Here is a 24,313-nt window from a genome sequence, read left to right as displayed (position 1 = left end):
CCAGTACGTGGCTTACTAGTTATGGAGCTGGGAGCAAGGTCAGTTTCTTCTGCTGTAAAATGAGAGTCTTAATGCCCTTTCCATAAGATTTGGAGGGAAGTAAGCAGAGTATAAATACATAGATTTCAGTTTGTCCCATTTTCTCTTAAAAAGAAGCTTCTAAACCTCATACATGTTTATTTTTGAAAATGATTTTGAGCTGGTGGTAAGTGGCATTAAAAAAATATAGTCTGGCCAACAACTGCTCTTGAAGCATGGCCTTAAAGTCAGCTGGTTGGTTGAAAAATGGGACTCCAGTGTGTGTGATGGCGTAGAAATCAGAAAAAATAATAGCCCTACAGTGGAGACAACACACTGGGTCCAATAAACATTTCAGAGAAATGAGCATTTCTTTATTTCTGAAATATTCAGAGTTAAGCATCCTTAGATCACTACAGTACTTATTGTGATGGTAGATTTTATGAAGCTAGTTGTCTTCTCCATGGGGATCTCTTATCTACTTTCCGTAGATGACTGGAGGCTAAATACTCTATGTATATCAGCCAATGAGAGGTGTATTCATTTTCCACTGCTGCCTTGACACATTATCACAAAACTATCAGCTTGGAATAATGCCACTTATTATCACACAGTTCTGTAGGTCAGAGGGCTCAGTGTAGCAAGGCTTAGTTGAGTCTTGCATTGCATCTCATAGGAAACAAGCTCATTTAGGTTGTAGGCTGATTTCTGTTCTTTTAGCTGTAGTACTAAGGTCCCTATTTCTCTGCCACCTGTCAGCCAGCAGTTATTCCTGTAAGTTTCGTGCACACTTTTTCATGCTGTCCACATGGTCACTCCGGCAAAGGTGGGCAGAGTCCCTCTCATGCTTCAAATCTCTCAAATTTATCCTTTTGGCACATTTCTCTGCTTTTAAGGCTTGTGTGGTTTAGATTGGGTTCACCTGGATAATCCAGAAAAAATCCCCTCATTTTTAAGACTCTTTAACCTTAATTATATCTTCAATGTATCTTTGCCATATAATATAGCATTTGCAAGTTCCAGAGATTTGCACATCTGCAGGGGGCCATTCTGCCTACCAGAAAAATTAAAAGCTATTACTGTTTATCTATTTTCAGAGCGTACTATATTTCTAAAAGACTGTCTGATTTCAGTTAAATGATCTTGGCAACACCTGCCATCTAATAGGCTTGGAATATAATCTCTCAGAGTAGTTGTTCCTGACATTTAGCAGACACTGATCTGCCTCAAATATGTGCTTACTTGTTTTGGATTCTCTCCTAACATGAGTGACAAGTATTTCTCCCCATCCCTGTTATGGTTCTCAGTAGTGGGATCTATTTTCTACATTACCAAATAGGAAAAAAAAAAAGTGGTGTTTATTGATAACTATGCTTCATTAAACCTAAATATTTTTCTGTACATATTATTTGGGGCGATGGTCAGGAAAGGAATTAGAAATAGATTTTACTACATTTCCTGGTAGTAATGTGAGCAAATGGGTGCTAAATCATCTGTTGTCATTGGTAGGATTTAGCTGATAGGAGATACTCGGGTTTCCTGATGAGAGAACTTTCCTATCACTGAGGACATGTTGCTCCCAGGAAGGAGTTAAGCTCCTCCTCATATGGGGGCTAAAGATAGCTGCAATTGCTCTGAGTGAACCCAAAGAACCCAGAGACAAAAGCCTAAACCCTGAAGAGCTGATCCTTGTATCCATGTTTTATTACTGGTCATGCTTTTTGCCCTAGTTCTTCCCAATATTTATTTCCTTTAAGTCTAGAAAGACACAATGGGGAAAAGTGAAATCACACATTATTATTATAAAATCCTTGTTCTTCAGGCTGACTTTCTCTTCTTTCTCTCTGGCTCACTTCTCCTTTAGCTATTTCACTGCTAATTAGGATTGCTAACAAGAATGAACAGAAGTAAAGAAGTGAAATACACAGGTACATCTGACCCTAATTACTAGCCCTAGTGTGGGGTTTGGGAAATGAGAAAGTGAAAACCAGTGACCAGAATGTTGGACTCTTTAGTCATCCTTGCTGGTCTCCAGAATGCCTGTGACAGTCATGGATAACTGAGTGGCCCCATTCTCAACCTAGGGATGATCTTTAATACAAACATCTGGGAATAATTAGAATCCAAATTATTTTTTTAAATGATGAAGCTGGACCCAGAAACATTTGCTATCTGGTGCATAGCTACACAACATGAGTACCATGTAAATTTTCTTATACAATGTCTAGAAAGTTGACCCTATTTTTTTTTGCTGGATATATTTGGAGAAGTCCAAGCCAGAATTACTGAGTTACAGTTACATTGGTCAGTATGAATAAGCTAAGACCAGAATGAAAATCTATACTCTCTCATACATGCTTCCCGCCAGCTTATGTCTTTCTAGCTGTGGAACTGTTCTAGAGAAAGTGGCGATGCTGTACTGGAATGGTTAGATGTGGTGAAAAGCACCTGATGTGTCATCACCTGCATTTTCACATGCTATTAGCGTGTCATGATGCCTTGTTTCCCACTAATAAATCACTATAAGCTTGAGGCCTTTGTCTTGACAACCTTATTTTCTCTCATCCCAAGAACATTCCACAGTCCTGGTGATAGATGACCAGACCTCATCTTTGCTTGAATTCCTGTGTAAAGAATTTTCCTCCATTTGAAGCTTTTTCCCTTTGAAATTCAGCCAAAATTTAATGAGAAAACTTATCCATTATGCAGTCTTACTCTTAAAGCTAATATGAGTCTCCAGTCATGGAAATCTTGTACGTACTATCTGCCTTAAGTTAGGAATAATTTAGAAATCGAATAAGAAATCCCTTTCATTGACATTTTGAAGATTAAATCTGATGCATCTTGAACTTTGTTATAGCTTCATGAATATTGTAAGGCTTCAAAACTTGGCTGTGGTTTTAAAACTCATCCAAGAAGGTCTTAATGGTGTTAAAACTTGTGTTTATGTAATATCCCTTCTTTCAACTGGTTTAAAGCACCTAGAACCTTGTTTGGGTCTATCTCCATGACATGCGTATAAGTTGTTAAGTAGAAGGCCTCATTATCTCCATTTTATAAGGGGGATCCCTAAGCGTCAAGAAAGTGACAGAAAACTAATAAAGGACACATAATTCTCTAGTAGATACTTCCAGGCTCTGAATCCCTCTCTGGGAAAGTTGTTTTCACTACTGAGTTTCCTCTTATTTGCATTACATTGTGTTAGCTGTGTATTCAACCCTCGACTTCTGCTTCAGCTGGTGCCTAGCTCCTGCAGCCCCCTTCTCTTCATTTGCCCACCGACCTGATTTCTATCAATAAACTTCTTACTCTAAGCCCTGGAACATCACTATTACTCTTTACTCTTAAAGTGCATGAGATTCTCCCAGGATGCTTTGGGCCTCACAATGGAGGTGCTCTTTTTAGTGGATCTATGATGAAAGCCAGGAATCTGCATATCAGTCCAAAGCTGATAGTAGTTGAGAAAAGTGCCTCATAATCAATCCTGATGTGGAATGGAAAAGTTGGAAAGATTTTTAGAATCTTGAGTTTATTAACTGTGGTCTAGTGGATTCCAAGCCACGTATCCTAACTAGTTTGAGTTCCTGAGAGGCAAAGCATGAAGCAGAGATTCTTTTGCTAATGATTTACTGAGTTGTATTCTCAAGAGAAGGAAAGGGCTGGAATCAGGATAGGGCTGGGGGGATAAGCTATCAATTTCCCAGCTGGAGAGAAGGTTCAGTTTGATCCCATAAGTATGCTCTGGAATACAGATTGACCACAGAATTAACAAGGAGGAGGGCAGTTTTTGAACTTTAGAGTCAGTCAGTCATTTGGCTGAGTTCTTCTAGTGGGCAGAGGAAGTGGTGGGGAGTGCGGCCTTCCTGATGAGGCATTTCCAAGTTCTTTGAGAGTAATTCTTCATAGAGGGAGATAGCTGGAGGGTGATATCAGCATATCAGGGCTATGAGTATTCTGGCTGGGAAATGTGATCTAGGTCTGGCACCAACAGTATCTGCTACATCTCTCAACTCAACAAGAATCACCTTTACTCCCCCTAGTCTTGAATTCCCAGCTTTATCATTTGCCCAATCCAATACTTAACTCTACATATTTCTGTGTTTGAGTACCTTCCCTAGAAGTTCCTTGACCATAGTTCCTTAAAAACTTGTTCTGCCCTGGAACCTTCCCTGGAGCCTATCCATTAAAAGAGTACCATCTTGGGGTGCCTGGGTGGCTCAGTCAGTTAAGCTTCTCACTCTTCATTTCAGATCAAGTCATGATCTCATGGGTGTGGGATTGAGCCCTGTGTTGGGCTCCACACTGGTCATAGAGCCTGCTTAAGATTCTCTCTCTCCTTCTTCCTTTGCCCCTCCCCTGTTCATGCTCTCATGATCTCTCTCTCAAAAAATCAATCAATCAATCAATCAATCAATGAACAGGGTACCATCCCTGGCCACTGTTAGTTTTCAGATGTCTACATGGCTCTTCCATGACTTTTTGTTTCCACAGTCCCAACATGCGTTCTCCCTTTCCTGCTTAATTTATTTAGCTAACCCTCTCCCTAGTTCCAGGAAGAACTTTGACATTTCAGAACTCTAGGGGTGCCATTATCATTGCATTCTCTGAGAATACCTTCCAGAGATGTGTGATATAGCAACCCAGGCAATACTCCTTGTGTACAGCCTTCTGCCTCCAAACTAGCCTTCTGCAGCAGAATGTGACAGCCCTCTTCCCAGTCTTGCCTTCTCCAAGTCTCTCATTTCCCAGGTTCTGCCTGGGAATTAGAAAAGCTAGGAATACTTTTACTTCGCTATGCCTGTTACCTTCTGCCATGTTTCCTCCTCTAATAAGAATTTACAAAAGGTTGTAAAATCATAAGAAGCCATCAAATGTTACTGTACACTCCATTATATGGCAAACTAATAATGAAATTGAACCCTTCAATAAAATAACGTCACTTGGTAGAGATATTGCTAAAAGGTTCATAGGACAAAGTAAATAAAGGAGCTAAACTAAATGTGGAAAGTCAAAGACAGAGATATTAAGCTAGCTTCCCAGATCCTGGAATTACTGCCTGCACATGAGTTGGACTTTTCACAGAACCTGGGGTCTGTGTGCTATGGCAGAAATTCAGAAAGCACTGCTTCCAAAAACTTTCCTGCCAAGAAATTCCTGTTCTAAAGATAGAGCATAGTGATTGGTAAATCAGACTTATGTTTTTTTATTTATTTACAACAACACTCACAAGAGTGAAACAATTATGATTATTTAAACATACTATACTAAATATCATTATTTAATTTAAAAATAATGAGGCAACGGACAGGAAAACAAAATTCACAATAAAGAGAAAGGTTTACTGTAGTAACCAAAGTAAACTAAAAGTATAATTTACATCTATCAAAGTGGCAAATATTTTACAAAATGGTAGTATGTACTGTTGGTCAGGATATGGTAAAATGCACATTCAAATATGCAGCTGGTGGCAGAATAAACGGTAGAGCTTTTAAAAAACTTTTTATAAGTTTATTCATTTATTTATTTATTTTTAACATTTATTTATTTTTGAGACAGAGAGAGACAGAGCATGAACGGGGGAGGGTCAGAGAGAGAGGGAGACACAGAATCTGAAACAAGCTCCAGGCTCTGAGCAGTCAGCACAGAGCCCGATGCGGGGCTCGAACCCACGGACAGTGAGATCGTGACCTGAGCGAAGTCGGACGCTTAACCAACTAAGCCACCCAGGCGCCCCATTATTTATTTATTTTTGAGACAGCAAGAGAACAAGCTGGGGAAGGGTTGAGAAAGAGGGAGAAAGAGGATTCCAAATAGACTCCGTACTGTCAGAGCAGAGCCCGAATCGGGGCTTGAACCCACAAACCGTGAGACCATGGCCTGAGCTGAAATCAAGAATTGGATGCTTAGCCAACTGAGCCACCCAGGCACCCCAAGTTTTTTTTGAAGAACTATTTTTTTCATTATGCATCAAGAGTCTAAAGAAACAACCTGAGTGAGCAATTTTATTGCAAAAGATTTGTACGAAGAAAAAGATCAAATATACAATGAAACAAATATGTGTGTACAAATAGGAAAAATAAAACTTTCCATATTCATAATCACAACAGATAGATGTTTTTATATATATATATGTTAAACAGTTTCAGATTCACAGCAAAATTACTTAATCAAGGCATAGCCTCTCTTAGTATCAACACCCCCCACCAGCGGAGTGGTACATTTGTTATGATTTATGAACCTACACTGACCTGTTATTATGATCCAAAGTCTGTAGTTTACGTTATAACTCACTCTTGGTGTTGTATATTCTATGGGTTTGGACAAACGTACAATGACCCATATCCTCCATTATAGTATCATATAGAGTGTTTTTACTACCCTCAAAATTCTCTATGCTCTGTTTATTCATCCCACCCCATCCACCTCAGCCCCTGGCAACTACTGACCTTTTTACTGATCCCATGGTTTTGCCTTTTCTGGAATGTCACTTAGTCAGTACCACTTAGTTGGAATCACATAGTATGTAGCCTTTTTATATAATCTTCCTTCACTTAGTAATTTACGTGACCTCCATGTCTCTTCATGTGTTAATAGTTATTTTCTTTCACCACTGAATAATATACCTTTGTCTAGGTGCACCAAAATTTCTTTATCCAATTGCTGGTACATGTTTACCATGGAAGAAAATGGCCTCATTTTACTGGGCTCTGTCAGGTATGGTGTAAGTTGACTTTTTCAATGGTGATATAATCCAAGTCAAAGTTTGGAGGTTTGGACAACAGGAAAATTTGGGTTGAATGGACACAGAAAAGATGGAGTAGGGTTGAAACGACTTGGGTCTAATAAGCTCAGATTTAACAAGGCTTTTATGTGGCTTAGCCCAGGCTGTGTAATTCTGAATTCGATTTGAAGTCCGAGACTCAACTAACTAGAGGAAAATATTAACTTTGTTTTGTTTGCCTGCTTAGCTCATCTATCTTTCTCAGGACCCTCATGTGTGTCACTGAGTTAGAATAAGACTCATGGGCTTGTGCATGTTTAAATAGTCACAAGAGCTGGACAACCATCTAGGAGATAAGCTTCAAAAAGGAGTGATAGTTCCAGAAAGAAGCCTGAGACTTCAGTGTTGAAAGCCTGTTGGGACTTCTTTGCCTTATTGCTTCATCTAAAACTCTCTGACTAGCTATTTAAAGTTCAATAAATAACAACTAGTATTATTGGTATCTTTATTAGCCATGTTAATAAAGGCTTAGGTTTTTAGTGTTTCCTCCACACTGTGTATTTATACCTCTGTCAATATTGCTATGCAGGAAGCCCCTTCCTTTTTCTCCTTTTTTAACTCTTACACCTGCTTAATGGCAGTCTTATGTGCAACCTCCTGCATGAAGCCTCCCTGGAATTTTACAGTGATTGATTAAATCATTGTCCTTAGAGTTGGGTCCACACAATTTGACTCTTTAAAATATACAAGCAGCACAGAATTCAACATATGGAATGTGCACCATGGATGGCTGAGTGATTTTCAAAATGAGAATGCAGTCACCACAGTATTAAATTCTTATTTGGTTAAATGAATACATAGTCTTGCATTACCATGAAAATTTTATTTTAAAAGATATTAAAAATTCCTATTATTCCACGTACTGACATCTTTATCCGCTCAGACAATCGAATGGATATGAGCCTTAAACAATTCATTTCCAACAACAGTCAGTTCACAAGCTTAAAATGGAACATAATTTTGGTTCTATCTTTTAAGAGATTTGAAGAACTTTCTCACTTACTGCTTCAGACTTAAATAATTGCCTAAACTTCCCAACATTCATTTATACACAGCTTCTTATATTATTTTTACAGATATTCAGAGCTCCTAATTTGACTAATGTATTAAATAAACATTCATATTATATTTATGTTAGTTTTTATTCAATAATCTCAAGTAATAGCTTATAGTCATCACATCAAGTTTCATTTTGAATGTTCTCAAATGTGTTCTAGTCACCATCAATAATAATCAAGCCTCAGTTGGACCATGATCCTACTCCTGAGCTGTCAGTCATTCACTATGAGAAATAGTGAGATAAGGTAGAAGACAATTATCCAAATAACTCTTATTACTGCATGGAAACAAGCAAGGTGTGCTTCCATTGTAGATGGAGTTTATTCTGACAATACGATGGTGGCTTTGCAATTGACAGTAGAAATAGGAGATGTGTTGTGGTGGATGGATTTCTGGCAGCACAATGGCCCCCAGCTATCCTTACTTCTTGCATACAAACTGATCTGTGACTTCATCACATTCAAGGAAGCCAGGGGCAATGGAAATTCACCAGTAAACCACAGTATTCCTTGTACACAAAACAAGCTTTTTCTCCTGGTCTAATCTAACTTGAAAAAAATACATTTTTATGCTGTTCCAGTCTACATGAGCAGTTGTAGATATACCTGGTGATTCTGATTCAGCAATTGCAGAGGAAAGAGAAATCACTGCTGCCTTCACTTTATAGTTTTGAGATCTTTCAGGGGGCACAACTGAAAAATCAATGCCAAATGTTCTTGGAGAAGATGCTTTTAATGGGTTTCCTGTTGACCTCACCACTAGAAGCAGCTGTCATATATGATCAATGTGGCAGTGTCATGCTGATCAATCTCTTCCCTGGTTTATCCTTCCCAAATATTTCTGAGCATATACAGGGTGAATGTATAAGCCTTGGTTCCAGTGCTCATTTCTCACCAAAATAATCCCTACATTGGCTTTCTTATCCCTTGTTAAGGATGGAATTAATCTCCACTTCTGCCTTTTTGTTTCTAGCTATGAAAGAAATCAGCAAAGGGGGACTAATACCATATTTTTAATCTCACCCAGAGTACTGTGACAACACAGTGTGCCTTGGGTTAAGGAAAAGGAGGCTTCCTCTTTTTATGCTGAGTTCATTTGAAGAATATTGCAGAATATCAGGCCTCAAAAAAGTACAATACTTTGAATGCACTCATGTAGCTATTTAACCCAATGCATGTGCAAGAACATACAAGGGAATATGTGTGCGTGCATGCGCGCGTGCACACACACACACACACACACAAATACACACACACAGTGAGAAAGAGTTCTACTATCGCTCAATTTTACACCTAAATCCTGGATTACTGTCAAATTACATGAGCTTCGGTATAAATCTAGTATTTCAGCCTAGACTTCTCCTACCTTTATGATGAGGTTAAGGTATCCATTGCTCATTACTTCAATCTAGCCTTGGTAATGACTAATGCTGTGCATTATTTCTGCTATCTCAATTTTGAACCTTAGTGGTTAGTGTGCTCCTCCTTGTCTCTAGATTTGGACACTTTTTTATATGGTTTTGAGAATCAAATAGATTCATTAAGGGGTGGTGAGGCACATATACCTCATCTAAATTCCAAGTCCTAATTGAAAATAATTGGCTTTGTTACACAAGAAAAAGTCCACTTTGGATACAAAAATGAGCAAGGAATAAGTATAGACAAAGAATCATCTTGACCACATTTGTGTTTGTTTAATATACCCTTATCTAAGAATAACTAGAAGCCATGAGGGAAAAATCTTGATATGTTGCCCAATTACTTCAGTAGAACTGAATCCCATGATTGAGGCATCATCCAAAAATGGTGTAGCACCTGGCATCCTAGAAAGCAAAATTCCCATAAAGCACTAAAAAAGTCCCACAGTCAACAGAAATACTGGCCCAGCAGTGCTACATTCCATATGTTCCTCCAATGCATTTTTGATGAGTGTGTTTTGATAAGCTTGAGCAAGGTCAGTTTGCAAACACCTGACCCCAGTAGTCTAGGTTAGCAGTCTAGGTTAACTACAGGCACAGAGCATGCATGCTGCTTGAGAGAATTCGTTATGGTACAGTAGAGCTTCCTCTAAGTTTGTTCTTATCCTGTGACTTCCAAACTGTTGTTACCAACCAAGATGATATGCCTGCTTCAAGAGCCACTTGTTTAATTAGATTTTTAAGTTAACCTCTATGGCTAAGTACACTGCCAGCTAAGTACATGGACAACAATTGTGTCCAGAAGGATTGACTCTGGAATAGTCTGGGAACTCAGATAAAACTTTGGGAAATTAGTTAATAGTTTCTTGTGACTAGGTCAGTCTGAAGGTCATAGAATCTAGAATATTGATTTTTAGTGGTGTGTTTCTTATCAAACAATTTTTGTCTGTTGTCTTTATGTAGTAAATGTATGGAACATCTATATGAAAGGGCCTTGCAAGACATTCTGCCTCTATATCAACATGTTCCATGTGAAATAAATCATGGTGACCTCACCGTGTGATGAAATATGTGGAAGTTCTCTTTATAGATTACATAATCTACAGTCAAGGGCAAATTTTATTTTGCACACACAAACATTTATCAAATTGCCACATCTTTCCATGAGCCTGCTGAGTACAGTATCCCTCTTGGATTACATCGAAGCAAGAGACAGAAACATAACACTTAAGAGCAAGAACTCTGGAATCATACCAGTCGAGTGTCAGGCCAGTCACCACCATTATCCGGCTGTATGATCTTGGACAAGTCATTCGACCCACCAGTGCCTGGATTTTCTGTTAGTAAGCTGGACATAGTAATATCACCAATTTCATAAGTCATTGTGAGATGGATAAGATAATATATAGAGAACACCTGATTAAGTTCCTGTCACATAGCAAGCATTTGATCATGTTATCTCTTTGTACCTGGTGCCAGATCAGGTTTGGTGCTAATTCTTGCACATTTTTAAAAACAAATAAAATTTGTAGTTTAGAAAAGTTTTAAAGAAAAGTTGAGAATTTATATCAGGGAGTTCTTATACACACTACATTCAGTTTCTACTGTTGTGAAATTTCATAGTGCTATGTTACTTTTGCCAAAATTAATGAGCCAACATTGGCACAGTATTATTAACTAAACTCCGTATTTTTTCATATTTCACCAGTTTTCTTTTTTTGCTCCAACATCACATCCAGGATATAACATTATATTCTTTTATCTTGTCTCCTTAGACTCCTCTCAGTTGTGACAATTATTGAAGATCTCTTGTTTTCGATGACCTTGACAGTTTTTAGTTCTAGTCAGGTATTTTGTAGAGTGTTCCTAAAGCTGAGTTTGGTTGATGTATTTCTCATAGTCAGACTGGAATTATGAGTTTGGGGAGGAAGACCACAGAGGTGATGTGTCTTTCTTCATACAACATAATAAGAAGTAAACCTTACGTGGGGGTGGGGGGCGCCTGGGTGACTCAGTTGGTTAAGCACCCAACTTTGGCTCAGGTCATGATCTCACGGTTCATGTGTTTGACCCCCATGTCAGGCTCTGTGCTAACATATCAGAGTCTACAGACTGCTTCAGATTCTGTGTCTCCCTTCCTCTCTGCCCGCCCCACCCCCCCACTCTGTCTTTCTCTCTCAAAAATAAATATTAAAAAAAAAGATTACACTCTATCTATCAATTTATTACCAATGATGTTAACATTGATCATCTGGTTAAGGAAGTGTTTACCATGTCTCTCTTTTTATACCTCTTTTAATGCTGTACTCTTTGAAACCAATTCATTAAGTGTATACCACACTTAAAATATGTGAAATTATTCTCCACCTTCTTGAGGGCAGGGTATAATTTTTTTAGAATTCTTCTCCCCCATTTATTTTTTTAAATTTAATAATTTATGTATATGAGCATGGACTTCTTTTTTTAATGTTTATTTATTTTTGAAAGAGAGGGAGAGAGAGAGAGAGAGAACACAAGTGGGGAGGGGCAGAAAGAGAGGGAGACAGAATCTGAAGCAGGCTCCAGGCTCTGAGCTGTCAGCACAGAGCCCATTGCGGGGCCTGAACTCAACTACGAGATCTTGATCTGAGCTGAAGTCGGAGGCTCTGCCGACTGAGTCACCCAGAAGCCCAGGGCACAGACTTCTGAGTATATTTTATACTTTGGGTTATAATTCAATACTATATTATTTATTTTGTTGCTTAAATAGTTTAGCTCTGGGAAAGACATTTGGGTGGTCTTTCACTTGGCTCTAGTATCCCTCTGACATATATATGTCTTGTTTTGTTTTTTAAGTATTTCCTTACTTTATGGTACTACAATATGCTCTAGGCTCATCTTGTGTATTTCCTGCCCCAGCCCTACAATTGTTTATTTCTCCAAAAGAGTCCTGATTCCTTTTATTAGAGAATGGTATTAGAAACCAAGATCTGGTATTAGAAACCAAGCACTGGGTATCTTGTTGCTATTGGGGTCTTAATGTTTCAGCCCACTGAGCTGGGAAATATATGTACACCAGTCCACACTTAAATATATGTGTATAATTTTTTCTATATAAACTTATCAACATCTATATTAAGCTAAACTTAAATTCATCCTGATGCCTTCAGTATGATTCTGGTACCACATGGTTTATTTATACAGAGGCTTATCTATAACCTCTGACTCCAACTGTGATAAAATTGGCTTCTGCCATACACTTGTTTATTTGTTCAACCTTGGTACATGTACAGCTATTTCAGAATTGTTAACTTATGCTCCATGAGAAACAATTTGGCCAGTGAGTATAGTCTTTATATTCTATTTCTGAATATAATTTTAATAGATTCAGATCAGCCCTGCGGCCTCTCAAGGAGGTCCTTCTTATAGAATCTATATTTGGCATTCTTGTTTCTATAAATATGCCCTTCATAACCCGAGCAGAGCAGTTGACATCCAAGAAGATTTGCATAAAGTCTGTACCCTGTATTGGTTTTAGTAACAGACTCTGCTAAGAATTCTTTTCCTATGTGCTCTCGACAACATTAATCTTAGAAACTGCTCTTCTAATTTCTGTGACACATATTGACTAAAGTCTCACTAGCCATGAGTTCTTACTGGGGCCTTAGGAATTCCAAACTCAATTCTTTTAAGAAATGCTCTTGGGAAACACTACATGAAAAGCAATATGCCACTCAAGAAATCCCAATAATTGCAACTTTGGGACAGATAGTGTTGTTATCTACACAGACTGTTGTCTACTTAAAATATCAACATAAAATATCCAGTAATAGTGACCTCGGAAGGTGAACCCTGGATTAAAATACATAGTATATTTCATTCTTAGGTGGTACAGGTAGGTTAATAAGCCTTATGACCTATATTTATACCCCAGAGTCTGTTTAGAACATGATAGGCTTCTATTCCAGGCTCCCAACTTATCCACTTGGGATATGAATTTCAAGGAAATGGCTGAAGAATATGAAATTCTTTAATATGTCCCAAAGTATACATTTTTATGTATGGTATTTTGTCCATTTATAGATACTGTATTATATTAATAAGAAGTCAGTTATAAAATTAGAATTAAAATGCTAATGTCATATAATTTTATGGTTTTGTTTTTATAATAAATAAGACTCAATATTGGCTAACAGAAAATGCTATGTTAGGCCCTAATTAAATAAGTCAGAGGTCAGTGGAATATTCACAAACAGCTCTTGTATTTCTGCAAAATCCACCCTAACATATTAGTTGAATCCAAACACTGCAACACAAAGCTAGAGGTACTTTAAAAGGACAGACCATTGAAAGGAACTCAAAACAGGCCAGAATACCATTAGATCATGGAAGCCCCTTACATATGTAAAAGAAAGCATGTTTCCCATCACCCATAAAAAAGTAGAAGTGGTGCTATGAACATAGATATGCCTTCTTCAAGTTTGATAGAGGCCGAGAGGAATAGGCAAGGATTCTGAACCAGTAGGTTGCTGAGAAGACAGTTGGTTCCTGATGAATTTTAACCACACTCTAACTTCCCACGGTGGTTAAAGCAGCCAGCTTCTGTAACATACTTTATCTCTCTGATTACCGGCCAAATGCTTACTGCAGACCTGCAAAGATTAGTTACTCCAGGGGGAGTGGTTTATAACTCCACGACAGTGTTTTTTGCCAGATCAATAATAAAGGCAAAGGCACATGGCAAGCTGCCCTCATTTTCTCTGAACTATCCCTGTGGTCCAACTAAATGTTACTGACTGGTCCTCAGCATCACTTAAACACGGCAGCAATTGTCCTCATCTGTTTTTCATATACACCACAATTATTTGAAATAAGAACTAGCTAAAATGCAATTGTGTTTTGGGGGAATTGAAGGCTTGTTATATATTATCATTAATTTGCAGGGAGCCTACAGTTCACGTGTCATGTAAGTGGAGGGTTTCTTTCTTAACAATAGATTGTGATGGTGTATTTAGAAAAATGTCTGTACTGCTCACATATGTTAAAACCAGAGGGTTTTAAGCAATAGAAATTCAACTAATAACAACAGTGATAATAACATATGCTCGATTAAACGAAGCTTCCTTTCTTCTCTTCCATCCTACATAGGAGTTAATTTACATTTTAATAAACTGAGCAGAAAATATTTTTTCTGTGATGTGAGCAGACAAAACTTTTTAGGGAAAAGTGGAAAATATAGAGTCAGAGGAAACAAAAATTCACAGATCCTAGACATGAACATGAACAAGCCTGGACAGTTGTGAATCTCATCACCAGTGCTCTCTGGAAAAGCATAAAGAAAATTTAGCAGCTCAGGTCTCCGAGAAAAATTGAGGGCACGTTAGTCCTTTGAGGTCATTATTTTTAAAATGACCTGATTAATCTTCCTTCAATTAATCTAACATTTGGGCCATTTAAATATGAATTTTCTTTTCTTTGATATGTTATCAGTATACAACAACACAGCCCTTTCTATTTTGATCTGAATTGAGATTTTATCCAATCATGTATTGAGTATATAATGCTTTCAGATAGAGAGGCAATGCAGAGCTACAAATACCAAGAAATCAGAAGAATATTTTCTCCAGGAAAGTTATGTTTACCACTATTTCCCAAAATGCTTCCTTGTTTTGTGATGATATAGAAGAATACTTTCTTTGTTTCTTTTTAATTTGAAGTTAATGCTGAGGGTCTATATTTGAAAAGGCAACATGACTAGATTTGTGCATAGTGGTGGGGTTCTAATGAAATAGAACAGCCACAACAAAAGTACTTTATTGGAGCTCAACATTCTCTCGATCTATTTTCTTTATCTTTTCACTTTGGGCATTCAATCTGAGACAGTATTATTAAAAACTCAGAAGGGGCACCTGGGGTAGCTCAGTCAGTTAAGAGTCCCACTTTGCTGGGGCGCATGTGTGGCTCAGTCGGTTGAGCTTCCGCCTTCGGCTCAGGTCATGATCTCCCAGTTCGTGAGTTCAAGCCCTGCATCAGGCTCTGTGCCGACAGCTCAGAGCCTGGAGCCTGCTTCGGATTCTGGGTCCTTCTCTTGCTCTGCTCCTCCCTTGCTCATGCTCTGTCTCTGTCTCTCTCTCTCAAGAATAAATAAACATTAAAAAAAAAATTTAAAAACTCAGAAAAAAAAATCAAGCTGATTGTTTTTGCTAACAAATATCTCGTCTGTCATGGGACTTCTCCAGCAGTTAGATAAAGCTGATACTTGCATGCATAGTGCCATTGGGCAGGGACCAGGTCCAGCTCTGGAGGCCACTGTCTCTGTACTTAACTAGCTATGTGACCTTAAGTTTGGGACCCCTGGGATTTCTGTGGAACAATGTATTTCTTTCCCAGATTTGAGTCGACTAAGAAGTAGACTCAGGAGCAAAACAGATGAGGATAAAATATGTTTTATTAATAATGTGACTGTATAACTAGAAAACTCAAAAACTTTATTAAAAATTAGAATGAATAAATTAATTTGGCAAGCTTGAAGGACACAAGACCAAAATGCAACCATCAAGAGTGTTTTTACACACTGGCAATAAATAACTTCAAAAAAACTTTCAAATATACCGATCATTGCAGTATAATAAAAATGAAATACCTAGGTTCCGCCTACTGAAAAACTACAAAACGTTGCTGGGATGAATTTAGGAAATTCTAAATAAATGAAAGCCTTCTAAATACGCTCTAAGTCATGATCTGGGCAGCAGTTCCATGGGTATGGACTTCTGTAAACATTTATTGATCAGTAAAGATTTCTGTGGTTTACCATATGTGAGTTATACATACCTCAATTAATTTTTTTCTTTTTAATTTAACAAAAAAAAAACTAACTGAAGAACAGAAAACCAACTGGATTAGGGGCGTAGATTAGATATGTGGCCGAGATAGACTTGTCACTACTTGGTCCTGGAACTAGAGCAATTAACCCATCTATCCAACTAGCAGAACTGCACAATGACAAGCCACATCTTCCCAAGGCCTATGACTAACCAGAACCTTTGAGTACTGTCAGGTCATTGGCTCCAAGGGAGAGAGCAAAGGGAGGAGTTGAGCATGCCCAGTTTCTTGTTCTCAGTACATCAATAAAATGAATCACTCTTCTCTTCCCAGTAGGTGAGTCAAAAATCCAAGGTGATACTTAATAGGGAGTTTCTTCAACAGAAGCATTAACTGAAGGGGAACACAGACGTTTCTCCCCAACTGTGACTTAACTTTAGTGTTCCTATGTGTAAACCAGTGATAATAAACTTATCTCATATAGTTGTGTAAAGAGTAAAAAAAGATAAGCTATGCGATTGGCTTTGCCAAGTACCAGTAAATGTAGAATTGGAAAAGCAAAGCATAGAAACTTCAGACGGGCAAGGGATCTTCGAAAGATAATCTGATACAGTTGTGGTATTTTTTTTTTAATTGGAAAACCGAGACCCAAGGAGGTGTAGACCCTTATCTAAGTTCCATGGCTTGTGGGAAATGTACTGTTAATGTGTTCTAGCAGAACCGCCTGTGGGTTCCAGGTGTTCATGTGCCTGGTGCAGAGTTCTTTCTGCTACACCGCTCTACAGAGTAGCCATCCTACGTGGCAGCAGTCAGAATCGCCTACCCTTGTCCCGACCACCGTGTTTTCAGAAGCTACACAGTCAGTTGCTACCCCCGTGGAGGCCCTGTGTGCTGCCTCACTCAGGAAGCAGTTTGTCTTATTGCACTGTAGCAATAGGAACAAGATTACTGCTTAGAATCAAGACAGCTATTTGCACAATCCACTCAAGTAGTTAGACAGGTATTCTTTTGAAGGTAAATAAACACAGGCAACTACAATTATTTTCTTCCATTTAGCATATTAGAAAAGGTAATGATTTAATGATACCCTAGTGGTCTGTAACAGTTAGCACACAGCAGAAAAAAATGAATCATAAAAACCCCTTCTCACTAAAAACTCTGAGACTAGTGTTATGAAAAGGGACTAAAGCCCAGGGAACCACCGTGTTTTCACCTTCCCACCAAGTGACAATATTATTAGTTTGGATTCTCTATTCACTGGTCGTGAAAATATAGGATTTGGGGGAAACGGGAAAACCTGTGACATATTCTGTTCGTTCAGTGATAGATCCTTGCAACATTACCTGAGACAGTTGCTATGGCAAAGAAAATGGTCCTGTAAAAGCCAATTTTCGGACTCTAATGTTGCACCTTCCCAAATGCTAGTTCATACTGAGCTGGGGTAGTAGCTAGAGAGAGAGTTCTTCCTGATGGTGGTACCTCCTTCATGTGCAGACAGAGCCAGTGGACTTTCAGGGTAGGGAAGTGCATGTGCTTGCTTCAGATTCACACAAAACACACAAGCTATTGGTGTTTATTTTGGAAAGGGGTGTGAATTACAAACATTTCCTGAAAACATGTGCCTACTAGCCTCCTGGCTCTCTGTATGATAAATATTACCAGGATGGGCTTCTTCGTTATAGATTGCCGTTAGAAGATTGTGTCAGGACTTCTAGTCAGAGAGACAGCTGTGCACATCTAGAAGGATCCTAGGGAAAGCCTCAAACCAGCTTGACAATGATACTGGTGCACAGCACATGCCCTCTCCTCAGCCACCAGAAAAGTGCCCTTTCTGTAGATTTCTATACCTGCAACCACATTGCCACAGGATGTAACAGAAAGAACAAGGATCAGGAGGGCATTTGGATACCTCTGCTCTTTCCTCACTTGTAAATGGTGAGATTAATGTCTATTTGGCGGGATTATCATGAACTCGTTATTTGAGCATATATAAACAATCCAATAAATAGCAGCTAGTATTAAGGTGTATATTTCCCATTAACATTAGATAAATTTAAAATTAGTTAAAATTGGCAATAGTCTACTGATTTTTTATTATATATGTATGTATATATACATGTATTTTATATATGTAATATATTACCCATAATAACATCAGTAAATAGCTACAGTTAGAGGCTAGTGTGGCTCAAGAAATGTGTCACCGTTTGACAAGTCTGTCTTGTTTGCACCGGTGCTTCCAGAATAATATTGCTTCACTCTCAAAAGTGACCCAATTTGGACAATAACTTATATGATCACCCTAAATAAGGTTCAAAAAGAAACTACTGATTTTCAAGAAATCCAGGAACAGTTACAGCCTCAATGCCTAGATATAATATGTCCACTAGACAAACCATGGCTTAAAAAATTTGTACTAGGGACACCGACATAATTTAAAAAATATATAATAAATCTTTAATGGCAGTTACCAAACAAAAACAACAAACTCAGTGGTCATAAAGCTTGCCCCTGATAAGAGAATTTTCCATGAAGAGCACCAGGGGTTTATTCTCATATTTTTCTGTACTTTGCTCCTGGGTTGACTTTAATAACTGCCACTTGAAGCAGGTGGTTTTAGTATTAACTAGGACCCTTTAAGTGGCTGCTGCAGTGAAGGTTAATTTTGCCTCTCAGTTTTTGTCTGTTTTTTTTTTTTTTTCTTTCTTTCTTTCTTTCCTTCCTGGTAACATATCTAATTCTAGTAGCTTTAACATATAGCTCTAGCACTTGGAAGTTTCAAACAGTGTTTAAAGGCTTGTTTAAAACTCACCAGACAGAGACACCTAGGTGGCTCAGTAGGTTAAGCATCCAACTTTGGCTCAGATCGTGATCTCATGGTTTGTGAGTTCAAGCCCCATGTCAGGCTCTGTGCAGACAGCTCAGAGCCTGGAGCCTACTTTGGATTCTGTGTCTCCTTCTCTCTCTGCCTCTCCCCCACTCATACTCTGTCTCTCTCTACCGAAAATAAACATATAAATAAATAAATAAATAAATAAATAAATCTCACCAGATAGATGACATTAATTTATCTCCTTTATACCCTAATATAAAAGAGAAGGAAAGGAAATTGACGGTAAGAGCCAAGGGTTCTGGGTGACAGACATAAGTTACCCTGTTTTAATGACTTAGCAGTTTTTGCAAGGATGTTTGCTTTCTGCTGTACATAACTTTCTATAGTTGTTCTGTGTAGTTTGATTTCAAAGCACTTTCTGCCTGTCATACTCTTTATTTCCTCTCAGAAAATATCCTTTCAAATGAGAAAATATTACTTTAATAAATCACATTTTTAATAATTTCCTATTAAGCAACATTGGAAGATGAGGTAAAATTGAATGTTTCCCCTCTTCAGCCTGGCCCCAGTATTTTGTATCTTATGCTTAGGGTAGATACAAGTCCTGTATCTTTTTCACATTTTCAACTATATCTAAGTAGTTAAGCTTTTTTTAAAAGTTTATTTATTTATTTTTGAGAGAAAGAGAGAGTAGAGAGGGGTGGGGGTGGGGGAGAGAGAAAGAGAGAGAGAGAGAGGGAGAGAGAGAAGATCCTAAACAGGCTCTATGCTCAGCATGGAGCCTGACACGGGGCTGGATTCATAACCTGGGATCATGACCTGAGCCGAAATCAAGAGTCAGACGCTCAACCAACTGGTCCACCCAACAGTTAAGCTTTTGAAAATAACTTTTAGAAATGTCTTATTTCATCTCAAGCTCAACATCAGTATCAAGACTCTTTACCTTCTCTTATAAGCACTCCAACCTTCTTTAACTTCTCTGCTGCTCTCGGGCTGGAACTTTAGTGTCCAGGGGCCTATCTAGGCTGGAACAAAGAGGTCATCTGGTTGGGGTGCAAGGGGCCTTGTGGTGTTCTCAGTCCCATCAATAGTTAAACTCACCACCTTTCCCACCTTCTGGCACCTGGGACACACACCATAGGCCTCCCACCCCCCAGAAATGATCAGTCTGGGTGGGGGGAGGGGAGGAATAGCCCACCGTAGACAAAAGCAAGTTTCTGGAACTAAATACACCATCTCTCAATTATGCCAGTGATGTGTTTCAAATCGATTTTGTTTTACAAACCTGTTATTTTTTTTTCAACAAATCCAGTTGGTTTCTGAATTTCTCATCCATACATAAGTCCTCAAATTTACACTTCTGATATGGAGCTCATATCTAAGTCGATACTGTTCTTGTGAAACTCGTTTGGCAATTGGGGAACTTTAGATCACTTTTGACACAGGTGAAAATGATTGCAGGGTTTTTGAAATTCACTGGTAAATGTTAAATGTTAAAAGTAAGTGTCTAGTATGACTTTTCCATCAAGAAACAATTTACCTCGGTTTCCAATAATCAGCAAATCTGATTCAAATATTTCTATACTGTCAACTATATATAAGGAGAGATTTATACTGTCTAGTTCTTACTCTGGATTTTTGTGGCCCTAGATATAAAAAAATTAGTCGAATCATCAAAAGAAAATATCAGGGCTTAGGTAATGCACAAACTGAGTTATTATAGATTGTGCATTGTCATAGAGGATATTAAAAATGTACCATGATCTAGGGAGACTTTTAATATAAGTTTCTGTGAGCCAAGAGAGAATAAGAGTTATTTTCATTGCTCCTGAAGGATTTCCTTGCAATATTTGAAAGTTCTTTATTTTCACCAGTATGGAGTTTGTGTCATATGTTATAAAACCATTATTGAATTCAGAAAATAAAATTGAATAAGCTATTTGCAGCTAGAATTAGTGCTAGTCACAAGTACAAGGCGTGTACAAGTGGACTTGGCTTTTCCTTCCTCTGAGAGCCCTGAAAAGCATTTGAGAATAAAACATGTGTTCCGAGACCTCATTACTGCAACCTTGGTAGCAGTCTGTTTTTGTGTTGCAGGCAATGAAAGCTTAGAAGAAAACTATGTCCAGGACAGTAAGATGGGGTTTGTCATCAACGCCATCTACGCCATGGCTCACGGGTTACAGAACATGCACCATGCCCTCTGCCCGGGCCACGTGGGCCTCTGTGATGCCATGAAGCCGATCGACGGTAGCAAACTCCTGGACTTCCTCATCAAGTCCACATTCATCGGTGTGTCTGGAGAGGAAGTGTGGTTTGATGAGAAAGGGGATGCTCCTGGAAGGTAAAGCCATCTGTTCTGTATTGGGTTCAGATAACCGTGGGACCCTCTCCGAGTAGACAGATGGCAACTCTGGGCCCTTTGTTTCTATGGTTTCCAGGTGTCAGGAGAATAGATATGACTTAATAGATAAGAAGATAGGGCTAATCTCAGTTGGACGTTATGTCATAAAACATTGAAAACTTACTGGTAAACCCACAATCCTGTATTCTTCCAGTGGATCCCCCCTACCCAGCTATCACCCCAGCCCTTCCCTCAGGATGTGTACAAGCCCAGGAAACTGGAAAGATGACACCTGGGTGGCAGGACCCTCTCTGGCAGTGCTAACACCAGACCAGCATCTCTCTGATTGATCGGTTGGAAGGCCATGCTGGTTGTGTAATATGCTTTTTTAAAGGCTTACTTATTTATTTTGAGAGAGAGGGAGAAAGTGAGCAGAGGAGGGACAGAGTGATAGAGGGGGGGGGGAGAGAGAGAGAGAGAGAAAGAGAGAGAGAGAGAGAGAGAGAGAACCCCAAGCAATTTCCATGCTGTTGGCGCAAAGCCTGATGTGGGGCTCGATCCCACAAACCATGAGATCAATACCTGAGCTGAGATCAAGAGTCAGACTCTTAATTGACTGAACCACCCAGGCGCCCCTGGTTGTGTAATATTTTAATAAGAGCTTAATATTTGAAGAGTACCAAATCCTCTTCATGTATCCCCTCTTCTCAGGCTAACTTATATTCCTGCTAATACGTCTCTTGAAACAAGACAAGAAAAAAGAATTTTCTTTCTGGTATCGAATCTTTATGGCTTCCAAAGAATCAAGAAGCAAAGAAAAATTAAACCTAACTAATATGTATATTTTCCCCCATATCATTTTATACGCTGTTCTGCAACAGCTGCTTTTATAACATCAGTTAGCTCACATATGATTGGTAGGGAATGATGTCAGTTTAAAGTGCAGTTTTCCAGGCATACAAACAAACTGATGTTCGTTCACACGAATGTTTTTTTCTAGGCAAGGGATAATCAGAATCGCAGGGGAAGATTAAAGTCTGCAGCAGGAAAGAAAAAGGCCCTCAGCTTGGCTGCTATGCAGTATGCCCACAATCTTGTTTTTTTTTTTTTTCTTCTCTGTCTCTCTCTCTCATAAGCCCTGTTATCGTTCAGTATATGATTTTACAGAATGAGAAATTTTAGGAAAGCATATGTTGTGCTAAAATGGAACATCAAATCATTTAATCCTCATTGCTATAGGCATATCATTATCCTCTTTTACAGATGAGAAACTGAGTGTCAGAGAAACTAAAAAACTCACCTAAATTCATGTAGAGAGTAGCTGGTAGAGGCAGTGCCGTCTGGATCTGAGGCCTATAATCTTTCTGCCATATCGCCCTGCCTTTTAGCTAATCCTAAAATTGGGCAAAGTTGCTGGCAGCCTTCTTAATGTCATTTCAGAGGTACTGTAAGAGACTATCTGACCCTAAATAATTCTTGACATATCTCTTCCTATCATGTAAGCTTAAAGTTCTGTGTTCAGAGAGTGCCTTGTGGGGATTCTCCCTGTGAAAATCCAACAGCCCTGGGAAGGATAAGTGATATAAGTAATTGTCAGCAATTACAATGATGGATTTATCAGATTCCTTCCAGGCTGCAGTTAGGTAGGAGGAGATTTATATCAAAACGTGAGTGGGGTGGATGGAATGATTTAGGGCCTGGGAATGTGGAAAACTTCCAGGTGCTGGGCACCTTAGGAAACTGTACCAAAGGGAACAAGTGGACCTGGGATTCAGAGCACTGACCACTCTCCCCTTTAAGCGCCTGGTTGTAATCCTGGGTTCCACTGGAAACTGGGATCTGTAAACTGTCAGATTTGGTATGGAAACCTTCCTTCATGATTCTGTAAAAGGATATATACAATGTGCCTAGTACAAGGCCAGATGAATTTTTTTAAAGCTTGTTTGTTTGTTTGTTTTGAGAAAAAGAGAGTAAGTGGAAGAAGGGCAGAGAGAGAGAGAGAGAGAGAGAGAGAGAGAGAGAGAGAGACAGAGAATCCCAAGCAAGCTCCACACAGCCAGCGCAGAGCCAGGTACATCACTCGAGCTCATGAACATGAGATTATGACCTAAGCTGAAACCAAGAGTTGGATGCTTAGTTGACTGAGCCACCCAGGCACCCCTCCAGATGCATTTTAGACACTCCATACATATGAGTTTCCTCCTGATCTCTTTATTTGTAAGTTATCCAAAATATAGGCACGTACTTTTAGCTGGTTTTTCCTCTGTGCAATTACATATTTAAATCATGAGCTTTCCTCTGGGTCCCTTTCCAGGATCATTTCCTCATGCTTGAAACTGGTCATCTTATTCTGTGTTCAGTTTTGGTCTCAACCACCTCCCTCTGCTTCCATCCTCTCTCATACCACCATTCATGCTTTTGGTCCCTCTTGTAATTATTTTAGTTAATCATCATGCAACATAAACTGAGTGCATTGAGAGGGTGCTATAAAATTGTAATTTACAGCATATGGATATTCCAAATAAATGCCAACATGCTGAGAAGAGACTCTAGGGTCAAGAGAAAAGAGCGGTGTTCATTAACACACATAGCACAGGAGAAGGCTTTATTTAGTATCTCATGTTTTTCCCTTGGTATCTTTCAGTATTTTTTTTCCTCCAGCTTTTGTGACTTTTTGAAAATGTGTTTTCATACCAAAATATTACAAATTTTTCAGTTTCTAAATGCTAACGAAGTGTGAATTGATCTCTCCTTTTGAAGAGCAAATGTTGAAATAAGTCTTAGGAAACTGATCTATAGGAAAAAGATACTCTAAAGCTGGCATTGCACCAAAGCCTTCGCTGAAAGTATGTATGGAAAGTCAATAACAATATGGGGTAAAACATAAAAATTAAGGGAAATAAAAATGGAAATTATCCACCAAACATTCACAGCAGGTTCTATAACCATAATGAGTTTAAAATGGAAACATTTTGGAGGTATATATTAGCATCATTGATCAGCAAGATGAATAGGGGCCGATAGCCCACAATCAATACCCACTTGGGTGTCACTCAGAGA

General features: G+C 38.7%; 1 protein-coding gene across 4 annotated transcripts in view; it reads left to right on the top strand.

The window, feature by feature from the left end:
• GRM1 (glutamate metabotropic receptor 1) overlaps window positions 1-24,313 on the top strand; it is a 449,767-nt gene that overhangs the window by 360,599 nt on the left and 64,855 nt on the right. For all 4 annotated transcript variants that reach the window (XM_027056692.2, XM_027056691.2, XM_053222134.1 and 1 more), the window contains exon 7: window positions 21,007-21,253. In XM_027056692.2, coding sequence (XP_026912493.2) covers window positions 21,007-21,253 — 247 coding nt within the window. The remainder of the gene's footprint in view (window positions 1-21,006; window positions 21,254-24,313) is intronic.

This window comes from Acinonyx jubatus, chromosome B2, assembly GCF_027475565.1.
Source record: "Acinonyx jubatus isolate Ajub_Pintada_27869175 chromosome B2, VMU_Ajub_asm_v1.0, whole genome shotgun sequence".
In the NCBI taxonomy this organism is placed as follows: Eukaryota; Metazoa; Chordata; class Mammalia; order Carnivora; family Felidae; genus Acinonyx; species Acinonyx jubatus.
Note: the sequence above shows the minus strand (reverse complement) of the source record. Positions and strands in the feature narration are given on the sequence as shown.